At 34.4% G+C, this 26,113-nt stretch overlaps 1 protein-coding gene across 5 annotated transcripts in view; it reads right to left on the bottom strand.

Annotated features, from left to right (window-relative positions):
- Positions 1-26,113, bottom strand: part of mim (missing-in-metastasis) — a 182,555-nt gene that overhangs the window by 42,348 nt on the left and 114,094 nt on the right. For 3 of the 5 annotated variants that reach the window (XR_011951638.1, XM_072540678.1, XM_072540680.1), the window contains exons 6-11: positions 25,849-26,084; positions 18,306-18,596; positions 8,775-8,888; positions 5,413-5,602; positions 1,355-1,539; positions 305-565 (exon numbers count right to left, since the gene is read on the bottom strand). Coding sequence is in view for 4 of the 5 variants with exons in the window: in XM_072540678.1 (XP_072396779.1) it covers positions 305-565; positions 1,355-1,539; positions 5,413-5,602; positions 8,775-8,888; positions 18,306-18,596; positions 25,849-26,084 (1,277 nt within the window). In the remaining variant the exon portion in view is untranslated. The remainder of the gene's footprint in view (positions 1-304; positions 566-1,354; positions 1,540-5,412; positions 5,603-8,774; positions 8,889-18,305; positions 18,597-25,848; positions 26,085-26,113) is intronic. The other 2 variants (XM_072540679.1, XM_072540682.1) reach the window with 2 other exon arrangements.

Raw genomic sequence — 26,113 nt, forward strand, 5'->3', positions numbered from 1 at the left:
TGAAGTTATAATCAAACTTCATATTCTTCTGAGAAGGTTAAACCAAATTTACTACTCAGAAGGCATAAAAAAAGAAAGAAATGAGATTATGCTAGAAAATTAATGAAGAAAATAATAAAAATCCTACGTTATCTTACTTCAAACTATATCAATGTTACACTACCATCTTGTAAAAATTGTCCAAAATAAATATGGAGGCGACAATGTGGAATACCATATCAAATACCCTGTGTCCCAACGGAGTATGCAATAATACCAGTATTTTCTTTAAATAAAAGTTATAGATTCCATTCAAAAGACTAACCTTTTCAGGTGGACTAGTAAATTCGGAAGGCGGCGGTGGGAACGTCTTTTCAGGATTTTTGGAAGCTGCGGCACTCATCAGTTCGTGCATATTAGCATATGTCGGCTGCATATTATTACTATTCTTCGAAAGGTGCGACGGCAATGGCGACGGTTTCTTTACTAACGACAATTCAGCCCCAGGAGGTAATACTCGCACGCCTTGTGTAATAGTTTTGGCAGGAATATTTGGACCACTTGGACGCTCCAAGGATGAACACCTCTGAAAATTACGAAAAGGTCATATTTTAATTCAGTTAAACTAAAAGTTATACAGGGGTGGGCATAAGTCAGATGGCAAGTTTGCAAAAGAAATTATGTATACAATAAGTGTTCAAAATGTTCACCATTCATCTCAATACACTTCAAATAACATTTTTCGATCATCGATAATAATGCGAGAAAGCATCGCGAGATCTTCATTGATGATATCTAATTCGATTGTTATCCAATGTTTTCGATATTGGCACAAAACTCTCTTAACCAATGAAAAATCCATAGAGGTAATGTCTGGAGGCCCCAGTTCGTTTCCACATCTACCGATCCATGCAAGAAAATGCTGGTTTAGCTTCATAATCGCGATCCTGAAAGTAAAACTGGTTTAATAAAAACACAAGTTTATATATAGCGTAAACTTAACGCGAAAGTTCTCTACCATTTCACTCGAAACACAAAGAGTAAACGCACGAAAAAAAAACGGTATTCGTTCGTTTAGTGGTCTACCAGCATACTGACGTATGCCTAGCCGGCCCTGTTGCTAGGTAATATACGCTGAACGCGGGAGAGAGCGGTGGAATTCGCTTATGCGTCGTTTTCGAGGACGCCAGCTGACTTGTATCCATTCCTGTATTGGGTTTACTTTAAAATATTCTTATTTTTAGCTCTTAGTTATATAGTTTATTATAGATAAACTATATATAATATTAACTCTCCACTATTATTATAAAGTTCTTGGTAATAATAAACGATGTGGTAAAATGCTAACTATTGTTCAATGTTATTCCTAACTTACCAATGGTAAAGGTGGTTTGGACAAGGACTTAATGGATATTCCTGGACTTTTCGGAGGCACTATATTCGAAGTAGTGTCAGTAGGTCCCGTTGAAGTAACTGGACTGGCCGGTTGAGATAAAGTTTGATCTGGGGCTTGGAATGTATATACAGTTAGAGGAGGTCGTTGGTGTCCTTTTTCATAAGCTAAAAATAAAAATGTTTAGTACCGTAAATTTTTTAAATAATACGAGCGGTCTTAATTTATAATTATAAATTAATGAAGTATTTACAGCACGATATTATCTTCAAAACTCCATACTAAACTAATAATAATCAGTGTTACTATTATGCCTTTACAATAATCCTTAAATCTGCTATAGTTTTTATAAACCATATTGTTACCATGGAATAAATTTCTGATAAAATAATTAAATCCCACACAGAAATAATAAAATAATGACATTGCTGAAATTGTGGAATTCAACAGTTCACGGTGTCAGATTTCGTTTGTAAGAGTGATTCATCCTCTTAAGATATAGTTTTACTAAACCCTATTCATTCTACAAATTCCCAGTCGTCAACAGAACCACGTGTAAGCCAAACAGGGTCGTACTGATGTACGACCTATGTATCATATGATTTTTAAAAATATTTACTTTTGAAACTGTTAGTGTAAGAATTTCTTGAAATTTAATCATTATATCACAATTAAACTAAATTCTAAAAAATAACACGACCAGTAAATAACTTAACAATAACTATAACATAAATATAACACAATATAATAACTTAAAAATCAACACGATACAATTAGAATTTAAAATAATCACAAGTTGGGATCTGTAACATGAGAATCTGTCTGGCTTACGGTAATAAATTATATTTTATTGCCTCTTGACGAATGAGACGGCGAATATCAACACGTGCTCATGTTTACTGATGGGAATTTGGTAAACGAATATACTTTTTTTTTTAAGTCAGCACTCCAGATATAATTAAAGAGTATAAACAAACCTCAATTTTGATAATGTGATGTGAACTTGTGAAATATATACCTAATATTCTGTGTTTACTATATTACTTGTGTAGGGGTAAAAACTCAAATACAATAATAGTAAATTTGAATTTAATACTTTATGGAAAATATGTATATTAAGATTCAACTAAAGATAATCTCCAGTCAGTAATCATATTTTTAATAATCTATTCATCCTTAAGATAAAGATGGAAGTAGTCGGCCATTAACTGTAAAACATATCCTGGCTCAGACTGTGTAAGCGATCATCAACTCCTGATATTAAACGTTAGACTTCGTTTTAAACTTCGCGAAGATTCTCGTGTATGAGTCATCTTTCTGCCGAATCGCGACCATTATACGGGATACGTCGACGATAAGCTTTTAAGCAGTACTGTAAAGGTGGGTACACATATGCGAGCCGAACGGTATACGTACAGTACGCGTACAGATCCTTGAAAAATATTCTACATCGTACTAATCGCATACTTATCTCGATCCATGGAAAGCGACAAACCAACAACGAACACACATGTGCGAAATGATTCATTTTATTTATAATTTGGGTACTGATTTATGTTCCTGTTTTTGCTTGTTTAACAAAAATAAAATTATGTACAGTAATCATCGACGTATAAATAAAGATTTTATCTTTATTTATACGTCCATGACAATAATCAGTTTACTGTTTTCTCACGTCTCTCTAGGAAGGAACACGTCATTCACACAATGTCGATTTGATGACACAATAAAAATGTTCGCTGCGTCTAGTAAGCGCCGTCCAAACTGAAAGCCGAGCTTCCTTTGAAGTCGTGAAATAAACCGCAACAATTTGGTTCGCGACGAGTCACGATGAAACAGTACGCAAGCGGTTTTTTCTGCCGTACACATTAACGAATATAGCGTTCACAAACGGTTCGCGAACAGTTCTGCTCGCAAATGTGTACCCGCCTTTATGTGATAAAATTATTAGTATATATAATGTATTCTCTGCACAAAATCTACAGTAACTCATTTCATTATTACACATAATCTTCAATCCAAATTCCAATGCTGAATGACGTTTTGTTGCGACCATTCACGTCTTCAACGACTGACTTGATCTTCGTTGTGCCTTTGCTTCACATATTATTTAAACTCACATACTAATATTCTGTTCAACCTATATGTGTCAGAAGTATCTTAGCATTTCTCCAGACAATTATGGAAACTATTGCCAAGGCCAATTGCTTTTGAAGCTTGGATGTAAAAAGCTACTCACACTTTACTAAAAGATGGTGGATGAGTAACGATTTTCCATATAAGCGACACGGGTACGTTGTACCTCCTTTTCCTGAATAAAGGATAGGAGCTGGCATTCAGTTTTTGCGAAACGATTCGTGGTGGATAAGATATTTGTATAAAGGAGCAAGATATAAAACAGCAAAGAAATATTAAAGAAAAAAAAATTTTGGTTGCGAAAAAAGTGAGTTATAGAGGAAGGAAATGAAAAGAGTAATGTAATGACACACATCTATTTTACATAAGATTAAGAAAATCACATATATACACAAAAAAATTGTAGAAAAATATTAGAACTAAAGTAGAAATACACTATTAAAATTGACATACAAAAAACATATAATCAAAAAAAATAAATAAACTTTAAGTCATAAGTTTTTAGTGGGCCTATAGAATGTACTTATCAAATATTCTAGGACATAGCTAATTTCGTACATGTGACGAAAACGGTGTTGTCTCTGCAAGAATCTCTCTAAAAGCGGCTTCCCACGGTCGGCGATATTGCGGACGTAAGCGGACCAGCCCGCACCACGCACCGTGGGAAAGGTCTCGTCCGTGGTAGCACAGACACGTCCGTGCTGGTGCGTCCTATCCATCTAGAGTCGGTAACATCAAAGGTGCGGTACATGCTCGTGCGACGCGATCCTAGCGGGTCTGTGTTTTAACAGACTAACAACGCAGTTGTCTTTTCTGTAGTGTTGTCAAAGTTGTTTTGCAGTTTTTACTTAAACTTTACTTCTCTTTCACTTGGCATTTTGAAATAACGTTAAATCAAACACTACTGTCACGGACCTACACAGACTATCACGGATCGTAGGAAGAGCTCTGTCTGCGGTGCGTTGCCGTCCGTGCTGATCGGCTGTCCGCGATGATCTGTACAATCGCAGATCGTGGGAAGCCACTTTAAAAGAGACCATTACAGATGGTCTCGCTCCTGGCGAGGCCACTCTCTAAGCAACCCATTTGTAGCTGACGCTTGAAGTGTTTTGTATTTACTGAATTAAAATGAAAAGCGGCACTATGTATTTATTGCGTTAAAATAGCGCGGCAATTTTGCGTGTCTTTCCTTCTGAATGTGAACTCTGACTGTCAGGTCGAAGTGCGTAGCATCTATGCGCAATAAATTTAGACTCAATTTGGGTGATATTGGCGTGTACACCATTTCTTTTCGCTTACCTATTCCAAACCCCTATTAAGTCACATCCACTCAAACTGCAATCATTTGAAAGACTTAGGAGAAACTGCGAGAATTAGAAGAGCTTCTCCAGAACAGCAATCTATGGATGGTCGACGTGTAAAACTAATTAATATAATTTATAATTTGAGAAATATTTAGGAAAGAGTATATTTAGGGAGCGATATACAGGATTCAAAAAGGATACAATGAAATCCCGATTAAACGACACTAAAAGACTGCTTTTTTACTCAAGAAGTGTAGGAATATCATGTTTAATGTCCCGTTATATTTAATATCGCTTGACAACTTCGCCAAAACGCAACTTTTGCGTCCAGGAATCAATATTTTTGACACCCAACGTACAGATAACGTCCTAAACACAAGTCCCTCTAACACCATTTAGCTCAACAGAGTTCATGAAAATTATGGAAAAGTTTTAAGGATATCAGGACTCTTAACACCATCATCGTATGACGTTCGATGTGAAAACCTAAACCTTTGTCTCTTTTGTATGTTATTACTTCTATAAAATATCGTAAAACTGTAATGTCACTTTAAAGTAGCATTTTAACAATATCTTGTAATACACTTCGTTGTAACTTACCTGATGATATGGTGTGTGGTCTGTCGTTGATAATAGCCGATGCTGCCCTTTCGAACTGAATAGTTTCTTGTAAATTGGGCCAGGTGGCTGTCGTTGTGGGAGCAGCTGTCAGTGGAAAAGGGGTGCAAGGCGTACTAGAACTACTGCTGTTGTTACTGTGCTCGGACATATTGGAAATCTGAAATACCAGCTATTTTACGTCTTAATATTGTTATTTATATAATACCTTAACCAAGTCATAGACAAATTTAACATCCTCATAAACCAATATGACTGGTGCCGGCTACAATACATAAAATTATCTGCAAAATGCAAAGAGAAATATAAGATTCATCAATGTTTGAAATATATTGGAGCAGAATAGGGAGATTCTTTTTAACATGGTCTTGGATACAGTAGTAAGAAACACTAAATATGACAACATAATTATTTTAAATAAATATTCGCAAAATATGGTCTACGCAGATGGTTTGGACTTCAGCGCTTGCACGATATGCAAGAAATGTTTACTACTTAAAATGATCCTGAAAAAAACTAAATTGATGACATCATTGGGATCACTTGTAACCACACAGAACTCTATCATAATATCACATCAAACGAGAGATTATTCTAACAAACAATGGCTACTTTAGACTGAGCAAATAGTTAAAAAGCAGAAAGTGCCAGAAAACAAAAATATACACAACTTTTATTTTACCAGTGCTATAATACATATCCTGAACACGGAGCACCTCGAAAGCAAACGAAAACATTTTACTCGGCTTTGAAAGGATACTGGAAGAAATATTAAGCGATATCATTAAAAGTTCTGGAGAGGAGGTATAATCATAAAATATATAACATCTCATACACATATGAGTTAGAAACGATGTCATATATCTCATAAACATAAAAACATTGAGATAAGCAAGACATCAAGGACGATCACAACAGAAAAACCCTAGTGAACCAATCCCTATGTCCAAGCACGTAGAGGTTGACCAAAATATAGACGGGGGGAGGGGTGTGGATGAGGATGCTATGAAAATTGGACAAGCTGGTAAACAACAGCGAATAAGACTTAAGGAGGTTGAGGCTCTACTTCAGGGTTGTAGAACTACAAGTCTTTAATCATACACATACATTAGTGACATCATGAATAGGCATGGCAATATCCACATTGGGTAAAGCAACCATTAAAGCAAGAGTAGGTGTAGGCTGTAGGCAGGGATGAGTTCGGTCATCTCTACTTTGGACAAAGTTGGTAGATGATCATCTCAAAAATCTGTCCATAAAATACTTTTACTATCTAGGATATGCAGACGATATTGCAACCATCGTGAGGTGCAAATTCGCTGAGGTTGTATCTGGGAGAATGCAAGCAGCTCTAAATATAGTTGATAACTAGTGTAAAAAAGAGAGACTGACAGTCAATGCTTAAAAAACAAAAATCATCAACTTCACAAAACAGACAGCGTTATAAGGTCTAAAACTACCGGTGCTGGGAGGAAAAGAGATTCCATTTGCCAAAGAAACAAAATACATAGGGATATATTTTGATCAGAAAGCTACTATGTCTTTGGACAGATGTAGAAGGATCTGTAGTAACAATTGGGGGCTCAACCCCAAAATGACCTGATGGCGTGACGTGGTGGGCAAAGACGCAGCAAGTGAGAGCAATAAGACGGCTAAGTAATACACAAAGGCTAGCATGCTTGTGTATTACGGGGGCCATAAAAACTACTCCTGCAGCGGCGTTGGAAGTCTTGCTGAATCTTCCACCTCTTCATATCTTTAAAAAGGGCGAAACCAGATCTGTGATGCACAGATTAATGCATAGTCAGCAACACACGAGCCATGCGCATAGTGGTGACCATAGAAAGCTAATCGAGGAGCTTAAAAAGAAAGAGACAAAGCGAGGAATAAATTTCCCGGTAAGTCTATCTAAGGATGTTACAATTAGTCACCCAGCAGGAAGAAGTCATACGAATGCCCAAGACCTCTCGAGAAGATCATGCGAGGAGTGCAACTGCTGATTCTGCGAGCGCCAAAAAGAACTAAAAGAACTAGGGGGCCAGACTCGACAGTTGAAAACTATAGAGGAAGTAACGAAGAAGATCTAACCAAGGAAAAGCTCCAGGCTGAACAGAAGAAAGATCCAGATCCAAATCTAGTCCGTGAGTAGAAGAAAGAGCCAGATCTAAATCTAGTTCGTGAGTAGAAGAAAGATCCAGATCTAAATCTAGTCCGCGAGCAGAAGAAAGATCCAGATCTAAAGCTAGATCGTAAGCAGAAAAAATATCCAGATCTAAAAATAGTCCGTGAATATCTGGACAACGGAGCTAGGCTCCAGTGGCAGATTACCAAATATGGGCAAGCAGTGGGGGGCTATTGGCTTCCGTGGGACTCCTTGTGTCTGCGAGATGACGTCATCACCGTTAAATGGGAGAGTCCGTATGGGATAAGAACAGTGCCTTAAGTTGTTCTTCAAAGGTCATGAGTTAAGGACGTGCGTGCAGAACTCCATGATAGCCGCCCCGTTCGGCATTTTGGGATCAATAGGATTCTGGCCAGAGTCAGAGAGTGAGAGAGTATTATTGGGTTAATTTTCAGCAAGATGCGGAAGAATGGTACAAACGATGTGGCCTGTGCGCATCCAAGAAGGGACCCAAAACGAGACTTAGGAGAAACCTCCAACAATACATTACCGGAACTCCATGGGAACGAGTTGCTGTTGACATTCTGGAACCATTTCCAGTAACAACATCAGGAAACAAGTATTTGATGGTTGCTATCGACTATTTTTCCAAATGGCCAGAAGTAGTTGCACTAGCCAACCAAGAAGCAATCACAGTTGGTGAGGCCCTGATAGAGAATGTTGTTTCCCACATAAAAACGTAACAATATTAAAGACTTTTTTTTGAAGTGCTACTTATTAACAGATGCAGAGAATTTTTAATCGGGACGGTCAGTCCTAAAAGGGGGCACTTTATTGTAAAGAGACGGGACTAGGGGATACGTTGACGTAATGTTCTCTAAAACTTGTATTGAAAACCTGATGGAAGGATAAGTTAACGGAGGGGCGAACACCCCAGAAGATTATGGTTATTGTAGGAGACATATAAATATAGATCATTATTTAATTGCGCTCAATAAGTAGTTTATATTTAAAAAGCTATTGCCCAAATAAAAGTTAAGTTAAATAAAAGTATAAGTAAACGAACCGAGAGTTTGATTGAACGTTGTATGTATGAAGTGTGAACACAAATAATGAATTGTTGACGATCTAATATTACACTTACAGCTATCAACAAACATTTAAAAAATATATGTATATGTTAAAAGTCATATGTCGACAATGTGTTAAAAATACGTCTTACCTGGGCTGTACTAAACGCCGATGGTGGTCTAAGGAATAGCGTGTCTTGTGACATAAATCCAGAATCTTGACTTGATACAGATCTAACACGCATTGTACCACTACGACCTACAGGCTGTTTGATAATATAAAAATAAAAGAAATATTCAAAATAAATAAAAAAAAAACAAAATAATAAATTAAACTATACAAAGAAATAAAATAAATTACCCAAAGAAGTGAAGTTACCAAAAACTATTTCTAAAAAACAGATATTTTTAATGATATACGACATGCTCTAATATCTAGTTGCCATCTTATGATGAGTTCTTGAATGTTGAATTTTCATATCTTCTTTTCTAAGTGCCATACGCCTCCAGCATGTGAACGTTTATCCGCCATTTAGTCATAAATGTCTCTCTCTAGCAAATGTAAAAATTTCACCTGCATTTCGAATGCAAAACTCTTATATCTCGCAGCCATATTGATCACCTCCCATTATTTTATAGTTTGCAACAGTTCCCTCACAATAGCTGAAATAACATCCCAAGGACCCTCCTTAAATAAATACTGGGACCACTTAAGAGAAATACGATGTCGAATCATACCCGAATAAGGATTCTGAGACGCTATGTACTCCCGGCTGCTTTAAGGAGCAGAAGCGTGGACTCTCACACACGCGTCATGTAAACGCATCGGTGGAAAACTACAATATTTTCCAACTATTAAACGTAGAAAATTAGAATACTTTGGGCACATCATGAGAAATGAAAAGTACCACCTGCTGCAGCTATTCTGTACGATAAAATAGAAGGTCAAAGGTCGGCAGGATGCAGAAAAATATCGTAGCTGCGGAACCTAAGAACATGGGCAGGAATTTACTAACAGGTTTATTGAGAGCTGCAGTAGATATACAGTAATGTGATCCAATGTGATAGCCACATAGTGGTCGCCCTATAGTGATATTCATAGGGATAGGCACTTTAAAAAGACAAACAGGACCCGTTCAGTTCCAGCTCTTCTTAACACTTCCTCATTTGCCACATGATCAACGCATGAGATACACAGTAATTTACGTAATGTCCACATTTCGAATGCTTCTATGCGATCCATTGATTTCAATTTTAGAGACCATATTTATAGAAACGACCAACTCACACCTGTAGATACTATAACTTTCAGATATGCTGACGATTTAGCTATTGCACAATCAAACACTTCTGTCGAAATGGAGACAACACTAACTTAAGCAACAAGAGAAATCATAAGATTTCCTACTTGGCGAAAACTAACTTAAGCCTTAAACACAATGAAAACATCTCAGAAAAACTCAGGCGTGCTCTTTTCACCTTCGTAACACAGACGCTTTGAGAAAACTGAACATTCAATGGTGTAATGAAACCTCTAAACATTGTACTCCTACTAAATATCTGGGGTTACTTTGGATCATACGTTTTCATTCAACGAACATTGTTCGAAACTGAAAGGCAAACTGACGGCCACAAACGATATTCTGCGCAAGCTTTTAAACCAAAAATGGGGAGCACATCCTTCCAGCCTTAGAACGTCGACACTTGCACTCTGTATTTATGTTGCCAAATATGCCTTGCAAGTATGGGAAGCATCAGCACACGCGAGACACGTAGATGTAGCTATCAATGAGTCAGCAAGAATAATCAGTGGATGTTTGAGAGCCACATCCATAAATAAGCTGTATGTATCACTCCAAATGATATTCGTAGGGAAGTAGCTACAGATGTGGAACGAATGAAATAAACTCTAGATTCGCGACATCCACTCCAACCTACCGCACGAAGACTCAAATCGAGGAGAAGCTTTCTGGCCAGATTAATACATCTACAAGATACACCAGAAAGCACTCGTCTTGCCAAAAGGAAAGAAGCTGTTCCTCGCCATCTGAATCTTTGAGAGGAACTTTCGCTTGGGGTTCGTCCTGTGTGGAGGACTCTCAATCGTCTGCGAGTCGGAGTGACCAAGTGTAAAACCAATATGGAGAAATGAGGGCTGTAGCTGACTCTAATACCCTGTGTGACTGTGAAGTAGTACAAGATTCAACACATCTACTTAGTGGTCCTCTGTTGGAGAAACCTTCCACGGAACACGATCTCATGTAGGCAACTAACACGGCCATTCAGACCGCTCTTTTCTGGATTGATAAGATTTAACTGGAACTTGTTTTGAGTCGCTATCTGGAATATCTCCCCTAATCACCTCTCCACCTAAGCACTCTCTAATAAAACGATCTTTAGGAGAGATGGTGTCTCCTTGTCTAATACCCTTATCCAAGGGAAATAAGTTTTTTTCGCCATTCTCACTGCAGCTGTTACGCTATTCTATATATTTCGAATTGAATAGTAGAGGAGGGTAAAATACAGTCTTGACCGTATTGCATCTCCTGTTATTTGCATTTCTTGAGTGAGTTTTTGATCGATAGCTTTGCCGATTGATTTTACTATACATTTTGAATATTAAGTCCAATTTTCTTAAGTGTGCTCATCATTCTTTGCTACTTTACTATATCAAAATTTTGGAGTCCATAAACGCTAACGCTATGACATTATTTGGTTTGAAATATCAGTATACCAGATACAAGAATTGCTCATCGAGAATTTGGTCATCGAGATACATGGTTTTAACATGTTTTCCCAGGTCAATCCACTTTTATTTTTATTTGTTAATATTTTGTTTTTTTCTAATCAAGCTCATGTTTTTATTCCTGAAACATTCTGTAATCTGCTTAAATTTTTTATGGAAATTAAATGAGCCATGCTGCTCATGTAACCTCCCTGCCTCATTGTTCTTTTAGTCAGTTTTCTTTTGCTTGCCTTATTTTTTTTCTTATATCCCTATTATTATGTTATACTAGGCTAAAATAGTCCAGTCGTCAGAGAGTTGACCTCTAAAAATCATACGAACAAGCTGAATTTTGCAGAGAATATTAATTTTGGGACCCTAAAAAGATGCAAAAAAGTTTACCACTTTTACCCCCGGGCTTCCTCCTAAAACCCCTCTCGCAGGGGAGTAAAAACGCAAAAAAATCGATTTGCCAAGAGGAAAAATGTAGCTGAGATAATTTTAAACAAAAATGTTTGTAAACATTTTTTATGTAGAACGAACCGTTCTCTTAGAAACAACGCTTGGAGCGATCATCGATTTTGCATGTCAGTTGAGCGCGCGAAATCAATGTTCAATAAAATTTGTATCAGCTCGACGGTAAAAATTCGATATCTTTTGATCCAAATGTCTTATCGACAAAAATAAGATGCTTTTAAAGGCAAAGAGTACAGGTTTCGTATGCGGTTTTTGTATTTTGCCAAGAATAAACTCAGTTTTTATAAAGATGTTAAATAAATTAACGTGGCCATTGACCAATTGTAGTAAAATTTCCATTTTTAAATATTAATCTTTAAAACCTATTACATGAAATTTCAATTTTGAGTTTTGGTAATAAATATTAGGCATTTGAAATATGAATAAAAAACGCAGAATTTAATGTTTTGCATTACAAACGAACGATTTTTAAGTTATTTGGGTGTAGTTTATTGCAGAAGTTTTGTTCTTTTGAGAAACGTACTAATGTAATTGAAAAAAAAAGTTTTAAATGTTTTAGATCGTTTGGTGCGTGAACGTTTAAATCCAGCGTTTTTTAAGCATATTTCAAATGTCTCACATTTGTTGTCAAAACTCAAAACTAAAATTTTATGCTATATAGGTTTTAAAGGTTAGGCTCTAGTAATAGAAACTTCATAGTGGCCAGTCAACGAAAGGGATAGGTTGTATTGATCTCGTGAGAATCATAAAAAGTGGCAAAAATCGCGCTACGTTTATTTATTTAACACCTGTATAATATCTGAGTTTATTTGCGGCAAAATACAAAAACTGTGTACGAAAGCTAAACTCTTTACCTTTAAAAAGCGTCTTGATTTTTGTCGATTAATCACTTGAATCAATAGATATTGAATTTTTAACGTCCAGCTGATACAAATTTTATCGCGCGCGTAACTGACATGCAAAATCGACGGTCGCTTCAAGCGTTTTTTCTAAGAGAACGGTTCATTCTACACAAAAAATGTTTATAAACATTTTTATTTAAAATTACCTCAGCTACATTTTTTATTTGAAACAATTTTTTCTAGAGTGTACAGATTCTTGATAAATCGATTTTTTTACGTTTTTACCCCCCTGCGAGGGGGATTTTAGGGGGAAGCCAAAATTAATATTCTCTGCAAAATTCAGCTTGTTAGTATGATTTTTAGAGTTTCAGTGGCATTTTCGTCTCTGATGACTGGAGTAAAAATGTTATTTTTGGTTAAGCTAGACTCAGGTCTAATATTCTATCAAAGATCTCCTCTGTTATCTAAGATATCTTTGCTTCTCGCTAACTGTACCCAATAATTTTTTCTGTTACTTGTTTCATGTTCATCTTTATATTTCTCCAATGTTCTTCTAAATTTTTCTCTATTTCAGTTTTAAGTTCTTTCTTCTCGTTATTTTCACTCAAAGCCTTGATGTAATCTTTTTAATTTTTTTTGTTATCGTATTAGTTTTAACCTAAAATTAAAATCTCCTTTTAATTTGAAAGCGATTGTTGATTATAAAATAATTGATTTCTCACTATCTATTGGTGAGTATCTTGAGATTTCTATGTGTAGGGGTGTGTTGGATGCAAATCGTAATAAGTATTCACAATGTTAGATCTTCCTCCATACAAAACTGTATCGACCTGCTACATCTTGAATTGTTTCTCCATGTCTTACATTTTCGTTGAAACCGCCTATTATCGTATCTCCTGTGATTTAATTGATCGAAGTACTTCTTGCAATTGTTAGTAAAATTCTTCAACACCTCGATCTGCTTTGTTAAAGCTTTACTTAAATTCTAAAATGCCAATACTACTTCTGATGAAGTTAATTGATTTTCTATGCGCATATTCCTTATCTACAAGAGTGTCCATTCTAGGAACTAAGCCGTTTGCAGAACATTTTTCATGGTTAAGTATCTATGGCGTGTGTTTCATATCTAAAAGATATTTGGGGTGCAGCCAATTCAATCCTCAAATTCAGACCTGTTAATTATAAGTTATTTCTTAGATCCATTCACATACCATACAACTAAATCCAACTTAATTTCTGGTTGAGCTCCACAAGACGTCTACCGATAAGCATCGTGTCTAGGTCTCCATTCTAAAATTTTCTTGGTCCATCTTCCATCTCTAACTCTAGCAACATGTCCTGCTCAATTCTTTTAACTACGTCCGTAACAGCAGTTTTTATCTAAGCTCTTTGATTTGAAACTGTGTCTCTGATGAATATATTCAACATTGACCTCTCCATTGCTCTTTGTGCCACTTGTATCTTGATTACTTGATTAATTGATTACTTTTCTGGTAAGGGTCAATGTTTCTGCTTCATACGTTAGAACTGGAAGTACACATTGATCAAAGACCTTTCTTTTCAAGCACAATATCTGATCTAAAGACTTCCCTTAGTTTTCCGTAAGCTGCCAATATTAGTCCTATTCTCCTGTTTAACTCTGCTGTTTGATTGTCCCTTCCTAACTTAATACTGACTAGCCCAGATACTTATAGGTATAAACTTGTTTAATTTGCGTGTCATTAGTTGAAATTTTTTTGGCCAGTACAAGCTAGGTCATGTATTGTGTTTGGGAAAAGTTAATTTTAAGACCAACTTGCGTACAAAAGCTCTGAAGGTCTTGAAGAAAATGACAGGCATGATCTAGCCGATCTGCAATAAGGACTATGTCGTCTACATACCTCAAGTTGTTCAGAAACTCCCCATTTATGACGACTCCAATATTTTCCATTATTATTTCTCATGGCACTCTCTAATTAAACGATCTTTAGGAGAGATGGTGTGTCCTTGTCTAATACCCTTATCCAAGGGAAATAAGTTTTTGTCGCCATAGTACATTCTCACTGCAGCTGTTGCGCTATTCTATATAATACAGTCTTGACCGTATTGTATCTCCTGTTATTTGCATTTCTTGAGTGAGTTTTTGATCCATAGCTTTGCCGATTGATTTTACTATACATTTTGAATATTAAGTCCAATTTTCTTAAGTCTGTTCATCATTCTTTGCTATTTTATTATATCAAAATTTTGGAGTCCATAAACGCTAACTTTTGAGTGATCAATTACACCGTGTATATGGCTTCTCTCCTGCCCATTGTGTTTTTAAAAGAGAATTGAGTTTTACCTCTGACTTCTTCACATTTTTGTATATTCTTGAATGAAGAATTTTTAGGAATACTTTTAAGGCATGACTCAAGTCTGTAATTTTTAGAAATGCATTGGCGTTTACATTTTTTTGGTAAAGCTATAAACGTAGATTTAATCCATTTAGATCTTATTTATCCTCTATCACGTATCTTGTAAAATAGCCGAACTAGATGTTCGGGGTTCATTAATGTCAACATCTAAGCATTAATGTTATTTTGGCGCCTTCTATCTTCTGGGACGGCCCTCCGTTATTTTTTATTTGTGATGGCATTTCCTATTTACGACACTATTTGATTTGAAATATCAGTATACCAGATACAAGAACTGCTCATCGAGAATTCGGACATCGAGATACATGGTTTTCCATGTATAGAGATATATATGTTTTCCCAGGTCAATCCACTTTCATTTTTATTTGTTAATATTTTGATTTTTTCTAATCAAGCTCATGTTTTTATTCCTGAAACATCCTGTAATCTGCTTAAATTTTTTATGGAAATTAAATGAGCCATGTTGCTCATGTAACATCCCCGCCTCTTAACATTGTTCTTTTAGTCAGTTTTCTTTTGCTTGCCTTATTTTGTTTCGTATATCCCTATTATTATGTTATACTGGGCTAAAATAGTCCAGTCGTCCGAGGGTTGACCCCTAAAAATCATACGAACAAGCTGAATTTTGCAGAGAATATTAATTTTGGGACCCCAAAAAAGATGTAAAAAAGTTTACCACTTTTACCCAAGGGGTTCCTCCTAAAACCCCCCTCGTAGGGCGGTAAAAACGCAAAAAAATCGATTTGCCAAGAATCTGTACACCGTAGAAAAAATATTTCAAATAAAAAATGTAGCTGAGATAATTTTAAATGAAAATATTTATTAGCATTGTATATAGAATGAACCGTTCTCTTAGAAACAACGCTTGAAGCGGCCGTCGATTTTGCATGTCAGTTACTTGCTCGAAATCAATGTTCAATAAAATGTGTATCAGCTTGACGGTAAAAATTCGATATCTTTTGATCCAAATGTCCTAGCGACAAAAATAAGATGCTTTTAAAGGCAAAGAGTGCAGTTTTCGTATGTAGTTTTTGTATTTTGCCGAGAATAAACTTAGTTTTTATAAAGATGTTAAATAAATTAACGTGGCCATTGACCAGTTGTAGTAAAATTTCCATTTTTAGAGATTAATCTTTAAAACCTATGACATGAAATTTCAATTTTGAGTTTTGGTAACAAATATGAGGCATTTGAAATATGAATAAAAACGTTCATAAAAACAGAATTTAACGTTCTACATTACAAACGATCACATGTCACGGGAAATGCATTTAAGAAGACGGTTTTGGGTGTAGTTTATTGCAGAAGTTTTGTTCTTTTTAAAAACGTAGTAGTGTAATTGAAAAAAAAAGTTTTAAATGTTTTAGATCGTTTGTTGCGCGAAAGTTTACATCCAGCGTTTTTTAAGCATATTTCAAATGCCTCACATTTGTTGCCAAAACTCAAAACTAAAATTTCATGCTATAGGCTTTAAAGGTTAGGCTCTAGTAATAGAAACTTCATAGCGGCCCGTCAATGAAAGGGATAGGTTGTATTAATCTCGTGAGAATCATAAAAAGTGGCAAAAATCGCGCTACGTTTATTTATTTAACACATGTATAAAATCTGAGTTTATTTGCGGCACAATACGAAAACTGCATACGAAAGCTGAACTCTTTACCTTTAAAACGCATCTTGATTTTTGTCGATTAATCACTTGAATCAAAAGATATTGAATTTTTACCGTCCAGCTAATACAAATTTTATTGAACATTGATTTCGCGAGCGTAACTGACATGCAAAATCGACGCGAAGGTCGCTTCAAGCGTTTTTTCTAAGAGAACGGTTCATTCTACACAAAAAATGTTTATAAACATTTTTATTTAGGGGTAAGCCGGGGAGTAAAGGTGGTAAACTTTTTTGCATCTTTTTTGTGGTCTCAAAATTAATATTATCTGTAAAATTCAGCTTATTAGTATGATTTTTAGAGTTTCAGTGGCATTTTCGTCTCTGACGACTGGAGTAAAAATGTTATTTTTAGTTAAACTAGACGCCGGTCTAATATTCTATCAAAGATCCTCTGTTGTCTAAGATGTCTTTGCTTCTCGCTGACTGTACCCAATAATTTTTTCTGTTGCTTGTTTCATGTTCATCTTTATATTTCTCCAATGTTCTTCTAAATTTTTCTCTATTTCAGTTTTAAGTTCTTTCTTCTCGTTATTTTCACTCAAAGCCTTGATGTAATCTTTTTAATTTTTTTTGTTATCGTATTAGTTTTAACCTAAAATTAAAATCTCCTTTTAATTTGAAAGCGATTGTTGATTATAAAATAATTGATTTCTCACTATCTATTGGTGAGTATCTTGAGATTTCTATGTGTAGGGGCGTGTTGGATGCAAATTCACAAAAAAGTATTCACAATGTTAGATCTTCCTCCATACAAAACTGTATCGACCTGCAACATCTTGAATTGTTTCTCCATGTCTTACATTTTCGTTGAAACCGCCTATTATTGTATCTCCTGTGATTTAATTGATCGAAGTACTTCTTGCAGTTGTTAGTAAGATTCTTCAACACCTCGATCTGCTTTGTTAAAGCTTTACTTAAATTCTAAAATGCCAATACTACTTCTGATGAAGTTAATTGATTTTCTATGCGCATATTCCTTATCTACAAGAGTGTCCATTCTAGGAACTAAGCCGTTTGCAGAACATTTTTCATGGTTAAGTATCTATGGCGTGTGTTTCCATCTAAACGATATTTGGGGTGCAGCCAATTCAATCCTCAAATTCAGACCTGTTAATTATAAGTTATTTCTTAGATCCATCCACATACCATACAACTAAATCCAACTTAATTTCTGGTTGAGCTCCACAAGACGTCTACTGATTTTCTATAACCACTTTAAACTGCATATCGGTTTCAAAGCTTGAAATAGAACTTTCACCAGTTTTTCGTCTCATGTAAGTAATCCTATCTACTACGCTGGTTATGATTATTGATGGCCCGCTTCTTAGCTTTGTTCTAATTCGTACATATTTTCGTTATTATTATTTTTATTGCGTGATTCTTTTTCAGCTAAGAGTAAGGTTTCCACAATTTCAAATGTTTTACTTCAGAAGTTTCCAAAAGCGAAAAAATATTAAAACCGTTAAAATAAAAGAAAACTATAAAATGATTACAAAATATTGAACATCTTTTAAATTTCAATACTACTAATCGTTCCAGTCTAAAAATAATCATGCAGTGTTTTATAAAACCCACCTGTGATAGTGATCTCTGCCAAGGATGGCTGGGCGAATGATGACTTTTAGAACTGCCCGATGATGAGCTGTTGATTGAACTTATAGAACACATCGAAGATTTTCTTGAGCCGAGACTTGAAGGTGAGGACGGTGGAGTCTGGAAAGACCATCCACTGTCTGAACTTTTCAAATCTGCGATAACTTGTTCCGATGCAGGAGGGAGAGTTTTAGGATCGCATGTGTGTTTTTCCAGTTGCTGGACGGCCTCTTGCAGGTGACCCATTTCGCTTAGCATCGCTATCTCTTCCTCCTAAACAGTGAAGAAAATTTTAAACGGAACAGAAAATATGGAAAACGTATTAGAAAAAATTTAGAATACCACCGGATAAATGAAAAATTTTAGCTTAAATTATACAGAAGGAAATATTTCACCGGTATTGTTCGCGAATATAAGACCTGAATAAAGAATCTGGGTATTTTCAACACGTCTAAAGGTCAGAGATCATAAGTATTGGACGATTAGCAAATATATGCAGGTACATAACGTGATAACCCTCTTGTGTAGTTTTCAAGTCATCAATTAAAGCGACGAAATGGTAAAAATAACGAAAGAAAAATGGAAGAGCATTGTACGATACCAACTATTAATCATTCCAGTGTTTGAAAGAGCACTAGATGACATAAAAATCAGATGTTTATAACTTTTGTAACGTTATAAACGTCACATGTTTGTTATTTTTCTTTAAATAATTATTTTATTTCAATTTATTTTGATTTTATTAATCTATTAATTTTATCTTTCATTTTACTACTTTTATTCTAAAAATAGTTGGCGCTCAACTCAATCCTTCGATTAACTTTCTATTTACTAAATATTCTGTCATCTAAATTAAAATTTTCATTTTCGCTAAATATTATAATTCCTTTATTCAGACTTTGTCCACAGACGTTATTTGTCAGTTGACGACAATCGACTTCTGACAGTCACACGTCAATGCTAAGGTGGAGATAATTCAATATAAAAGTAAATATTATATATATATATATATATATATATATATATATATATATATATATATATATATATATATATATATATATATATATATATATATTTAAAGGCATTTCTCGATTCAAAATTCATTTATATATTAAATATTATTCTTGAGGTAAGTTATACCTATTTAATATTTAACCAATATCCAGTGTTTTTTTATGATTTCAAATTTGACGTCTTTTATTCATACATAACCTCCTCCTCACATGTTTTTTTTTAACTTATAATTCGTCCAATATGCAGTGAGTATCTTTAATATAATTCAAATAATTTGTTTAATAATAATTACGTTCATTTTATCCTTGCCAATTTGCTATTTGTTATTTAATATTGTATACTTGAGAATCAAATTTGTAGGCAGTAAATTCTCCGAACTGTGAATGCGATAAACCAACAACATCGTTGCCAGTTTGTAATGATAGATATTCAAAATTATCATATTAATGATCGTTTTGTATTTGTTAAGGTATATAATAAAATGTATTTAGTAACATCAATATTTATGTATAATATTATATTTATATACAATACTTATATATAGAAAACATCTAAAGTACGATAATATTCTTTGTAAAAGTCATACATGACAACATCGCATCCTAGGACCGGTAGAAAGGAATAGTAGATCAACGTTGTCATAATATAGAGAGAGATAAATTGCTCATTGACTTCCTAGCTTAGCATTCAGTAGCGTATCGTTCACACTGTTGCAGTGACTTTTAAAAATTAATCTTAATATAATATGATATGAGACTTATATTTAACTTTAAAGTGTATACTTCTTATCACAAAAAAAAAAACACTTACTTGTAAATTCCATAATTTTGTACAAAACATACGAGACAAAGAAACTTTCTATGACATTTAATGACAAACTATAATTTTTTTTAATGACATTTTTTGTTTGTTACAAAAATTAATTATCAAAAAGGCAGGTAGAGAGATTTACCCTGCTGTTATTTCAATGAAAGGTTTCTTTTCATTGGAATTACTTATATTTTAAATATATTAATTTACATAATTATGAAAATCCAATTCTGAACTTGCCGATTACATGAAGTGAACTTTTACTTTTAGTGAACATATAAACACTCACACATATATATTATAATTAAATAAAATAAATCGAATCGAATATACCTAATATATATAAGAAGTATTCATTTTTTTTTTAAGAGCAAAGTATATTGGTACAAAATGTATTTTAGTTTGAAAACTAGGTTAACAAAACAAACTTACTTACATACGAAAGTAATCTTAATAAAATGGTTCGACCTCCACAGGAAGTTAAAATATTAATCATCGTATGAAGACGACTCGTCGGCTGATGAAGAGCTATCGCGATCACTATTATTTACATTGATAATTAATGGTTCAACCGAAATGTCCACTCTTGTGTCTAAGTCCCACATCCTATCTTCTTCTTTTATAGTGTGTCTTATACAATTTTTCCAAGATTCAGGTGTGACATTTTGTATAGCAGTAGCTAAAAAGCACTTCACCTCCTCCATTTTAAAACTCAAGTTTTCCCTTGCCACTTGGTTTTTTATTTGAGCCCATATAAGCTCGATAGGGTTCAGCTTACAATGATAAGGAGGGAGGCGATGTACAATTATGTTGTTTGCACGAGCCATTTCATCGACTGCATATTTCTTGAAAACGGGTATATGTATCCTCGCGAGGTTTAATAATTGTACTTTCAACATGTTGTCATTGAATGGTATATTTTTTTGAGAGAGCCAGTTGATTATTTCACCTTTTCGCCAGGCAGTCGTTGGTGATGGCTCCAACCGGCGACTGTGGTATGACGCATTGTCCATATCAACGACAGAATTTGCTTCAAGGCTTGGTAGAATATTTGAAAACCAACCTTCGAATCTTTGAGCGTCCATTTCTTCATGGTAATCGTTGGTTTTCTTGGATTCGAATAGTAACAAGCCGTTGTCCAAAAAACCCGAATCGCTGCCAATATGTGTTATTATGAGCCTCCGTTCTTTACCCACTGGTGTTTTTAATCCTAATGAAAGCTCTTCAATGAAGGCTTGTCGACGACTTTTAATTTCCAAATCTTGCCACACCTTTAAGACAGTATGACCTTGATTTAGACAAGTTTCATCTAAATAGTATACTTTTCGTCCTTCACGACGATACTCTCGGATTTTTTGTAAGTAATTTCTCCGCCACAAAACAATTTCATCTTTTTCTAAAAGAACACTATTCCTGCTTCTTTTTATATATTTAATGTTCATTTGTTCTAATGTTCGCAATAAAACACGTCGTGATATTTTGGGTATTGAATTATCGGAATTTATTTCAACTTCAACTTTCTTTAAGGTTGGGATTTCGTTCCGAAAAAAAAAAGCATGGAATTTCCTCCGAATAGCATATTTGGTATGATCTTCAAGCTGAATGCGTTTTCTACCTCTGGTTTCAATGGTTTCAACAGGTCCATTATTCAATTTGCTTTCACTTTGTTTACAATTGTTTACAATTCTTTATACACTTCTCGTCGAAACTTTAGTCAAATCACTACACAGGGTAACTACATCGTTGACCGACATACTTTTATTCCTTTCACGGAATCCACAATACACATTGAATATAATAGTTTTTTCTCCCATCGAAAAATTTGGACGTCGTTTACTTTTACTGCTTTCACTTTCCATATTACTCACAACAGTAAAATAAGTGTTCACTGCTTAGATAATCTAATCGATATGTGAGTCATGTCCTGCGGTGGGGCCACGATGAGTAGAATACCATTTTGCTGACGTCACGTTGCGTAGCAACGACGAATAGAATCGACGGTTGCTGGGCAACGTGACGTCAGCAAAATAGTATTCTACTCATCATCACACCACTGTTTACTTCGATAGCAAAACAACTGAATACCCGAGTAGCTGACTTTCACCGACTATCGCGGTTTTAGGGAGGTGTAACTATTACCTTCTAAACTAAAATTATTATTTATTGTAATTAATTCAAATTTATAAAACAATAATAAAAACTAATGGGTTGTACAGCGATGTAGTATATCTTTTCTAAGTAAAAATATTAAGAGAATAAAAGTTTTGATTCTAAAAGTATGTCGAGTGGGAGATAAAAAAAATTGAACGTATTAAACGAGCACTGAAAGATGTATGTGGCGTCCTTCATCATTTTTAGTGTCGAATTTTGATTTCTCGTCCCAAAAAACTCCAGCTCACCAAATTTCGTGTTGTTATCCCATGCCTATCACGAAATATTTAAAAATAAAAGTTTAACTTTGACCCCCTTTATTTTGGTTATTATCAACTTTCGTCCTAAAGTAAGTTAGTTTAAATCGGCCTATTTTAATCTCAGGAATCTAATATTAAGTTATGGCCATTCGTTACCAAACACCATGTATATTATATTAATATATATAATACCCCAAATGTCAACAATAATCATAATAAAATTAACATAATTATAAATAGGTACATATTTATTTAATACAAGTAGCTTTGTCGTAACTTCTTATATTTTTCGTACGCCATTGGAAGACCTACAATAGCAATGAACCATCACTATTACTTTCAAGAATTTACTGCCTTGATTTCTGGATTCTGACTATAATTATTTTCATTTTCAATCCTCAAATGACAAGGAAATATTTTAAAGTCTAGGAAGTTGCTAACACATGGTTAGTTTTTTTTGGTCTAATTTTTCTCCAACTTTTTGGGTGAAGAATTCCGCAGCACATGGTCGACCATGAAATATTAACTGCAACTGCCATTACGAACCAAATCGCCACCAGAAGATACAAACATGAAAGTATCTAGATTCAGTTACATCTAACCACTACATTCTACTGCAATCCTGTCCAGCTACTTGAAGACAACATCAGATGCCATAATACTCCAGTCGTCAGAGACGAAAATGCCACTTGTTGCAGTTTCGCAACTGTGTATAAATATTTGTAATATATTTGACACAGATTTAACACAGACTTTGTATTACTTTTGATTCTCCCCGTATATTTAACCAAGATTCCGCCTACAAAACCACAGACGCTATAGAACAATGAACGGTTGTTAAACACTTTGTTGCAGACAAAAGACTGCTCTTTCATACATTGTATATAACAATTGCATTATTTGCTGTTCCATGACAAGTATGGGTTACTTGTATATTGGCTAGATACATTTATTGCGAAATCGTATAGTTGTGCTGAACTATTTAATAGTGTGTCGCTGTAAACTTTAATCATAACATTATTACGTTCCTTTCAAAATATTATTAACGTTAATCATAGTATATTTTATGTCTTTGTTGCTAATTGTCATTAACATGTGTTCATAAATATTACATTTAAATTGCATATAATATAATTATTTCCTTCTCGATTGCATTTTGTTTAACATCATTATATTTCTTTGTATTATATTTAAGCAGAATTCAGCTTTTAAAGTCATTGTTCTTTCATATCATATCATATTTTTGCATACTCAAAATTTCTTTTGTAGACGGGCGGTTCTATATAGTCTACTCGCTTGGTATTTATTTTATGACAATAATACATACCCAATGCGAAAGGGAGAAAACAGCGAGTTCTAGATTGAACATAGATAATCTTCTCCGTTTCTGATGTCTTTATATGTTATATAAAGGTTATCCGTATGCACAGAAAGCAACACTATTCAACCTCTAAAAATTGTACGAACAAGCTGAAATTTGCCGAGAATATTAATTTTTGGGACCCCAAAAAGATCCAAAAAAGTTTACCACTTTTACCTTCGGGCTTCTCCCTATAACCCCCTCGTAGAAGGGCAAAAATGCAAAAACATCGATTTACCAAGAATCTCTCTGACAAACAACGCTTGAAGCGACCGTCGATTTTAAATGTCAGTTACGCCCGCGAAATCAATATTCAATAAAATTTGTTGTATCAGCTCGACGGTAAAAACTCGATATCTTTTGATTCAAGTGTTCTATTGATAAAAATCAAGATGCGTTTTAAAGGTAGAGCTCAGCTTTCGTCTGCAATGTTTGTATTTTGCCGCAAGTAAACTTAGATTTTATAAAAGTGTTTAATAAATAAACGTGATGCGATTTTTGCCATTTTTTATTATTCTCATGAGATCAATATACTTTGGATCTATCCCTTTTATTTACTGGCCACTATAAAGTCGCGATTATTAGAGCCTAACCTTCAAAACCTATAGCATGAAATTTTAGTTTTGGGTTTTTGGCAACAAATGTGAGGCATTTGAAATATGCTTAAAAAACGCTGAATTTAAACTTTCACATAACAAATAATCTAAAACGTTTAAAACTTTTTTTTTCAATTAAACTAGTACATTTTTCAAAAGAACCAAACTTCTGCTATAAACTACATCCAAAACCGTCTTCTTGGAGGCATTTCCCGTGACGTGTGATCGTTTAAAACGTAAAACATTAAATTCTGCGTTTTTTATTCCTATTTCAACACAAAACTCAAAATTGAAATTTCATGTCATAGCTTTTAAAGATTAATCTCTAAAAATGGAAATTTTACTACAACTGGTTAATGGCCACTTTAATTTATTTAACATCTTTATAAAATCTGAGTTTATTCTCGGCAAAATACAAAAACCGCATACGAAAGCTGCACTCTTTGTCTTTAAAAGCATCTTATTTTTGTCGATAGGACATTTGGATCAAAAGATATCGAATTTTTACCGTCGAGTTGATACAAATTTTATTGAACATTCGCACACGTAACTGACATTCAAAATCGTTTGACAGTCCCTTCAAGCGTTGTTTCTGCAAGAACGGTTCATTCTACACAAAAAGTGCGAACAAAAATTTTTGTTTAAGATTATCTCTAATGTCTAAGATACATTTTTTATTCGAAACATTTTTTTAATAAATGGATTTATTTGTGTTTTTTAGGGGGAAGCCCAATAGTAAAAATGGTAAACTTTTTTGCATCTTTTTTAGAGTCCCAGAATTAATATTCTCGGCAAAATTCAGCCTGTTCATATGATTTTTAGGGGTCAACTCTCTGACCACTGGACTATAAATATCATTTAAAAATCTTTTTATGTAAAGCTTATAGGCAAGATTTGTTTTGTTCGATTTTAATTTAATTTCAAAATTTCAATTTTTATATTTATTTGTCTACAATAAATACGATTAGTTCATATCTTAATTTATTTGTCCTAGCCAAACTCATTTGTCATATTTATTTCTAAGATGAGACGTTCTCACACCTGAGACACTGCGCTAAACGGGACCTAACAATTGGATCCCAAAGAAAGTTGTGAGTTTTATTGTTCTACATTGGCTCCCAACTTCCGGAGGTAGTTATATTGTTACCCATCCATGTTCAATAGTTACACTTTAAAAAAGTCATAATAAGAAAAATAATGAGTTTGAATTTAAATTGAAACTCTGCAGATTCACTTTTGCTCTACTGGAAGCTATATGATCATGATATTGATACCGATTATTTATCAGTTGTTTGTCTCTATTTCGATTATCTTATCGATATATAACTTACCACAACGGGTTTTAACAAAACCACGAAAGAGCAAAATCTAGTTCTTTCTTCTATTAACACAGCTCTAACAGCATGTTTTTCAGTCTCTTCCAATAACTGACGTCTTTCTGTAACATCCTGGAGTCCGCATTCAAATCTCTTTTGAACATCGCCCCCTACACCTTTCTTTAATTTTTTCTGCAACCTCAACGTATCGGTGGATCGCTTCTTTAATTCAGATCTTGCCCGTTTGAAATCTAAAACAAAAACGAATTGAATATGTAGT

Source organism: Diabrotica undecimpunctata, chromosome 8, assembly GCF_040954645.1.
Source record: "Diabrotica undecimpunctata isolate CICGRU chromosome 8, icDiaUnde3, whole genome shotgun sequence".
In the NCBI taxonomy this organism is placed as follows: Eukaryota; Metazoa; Arthropoda; class Insecta; order Coleoptera; family Chrysomelidae; genus Diabrotica; species Diabrotica undecimpunctata.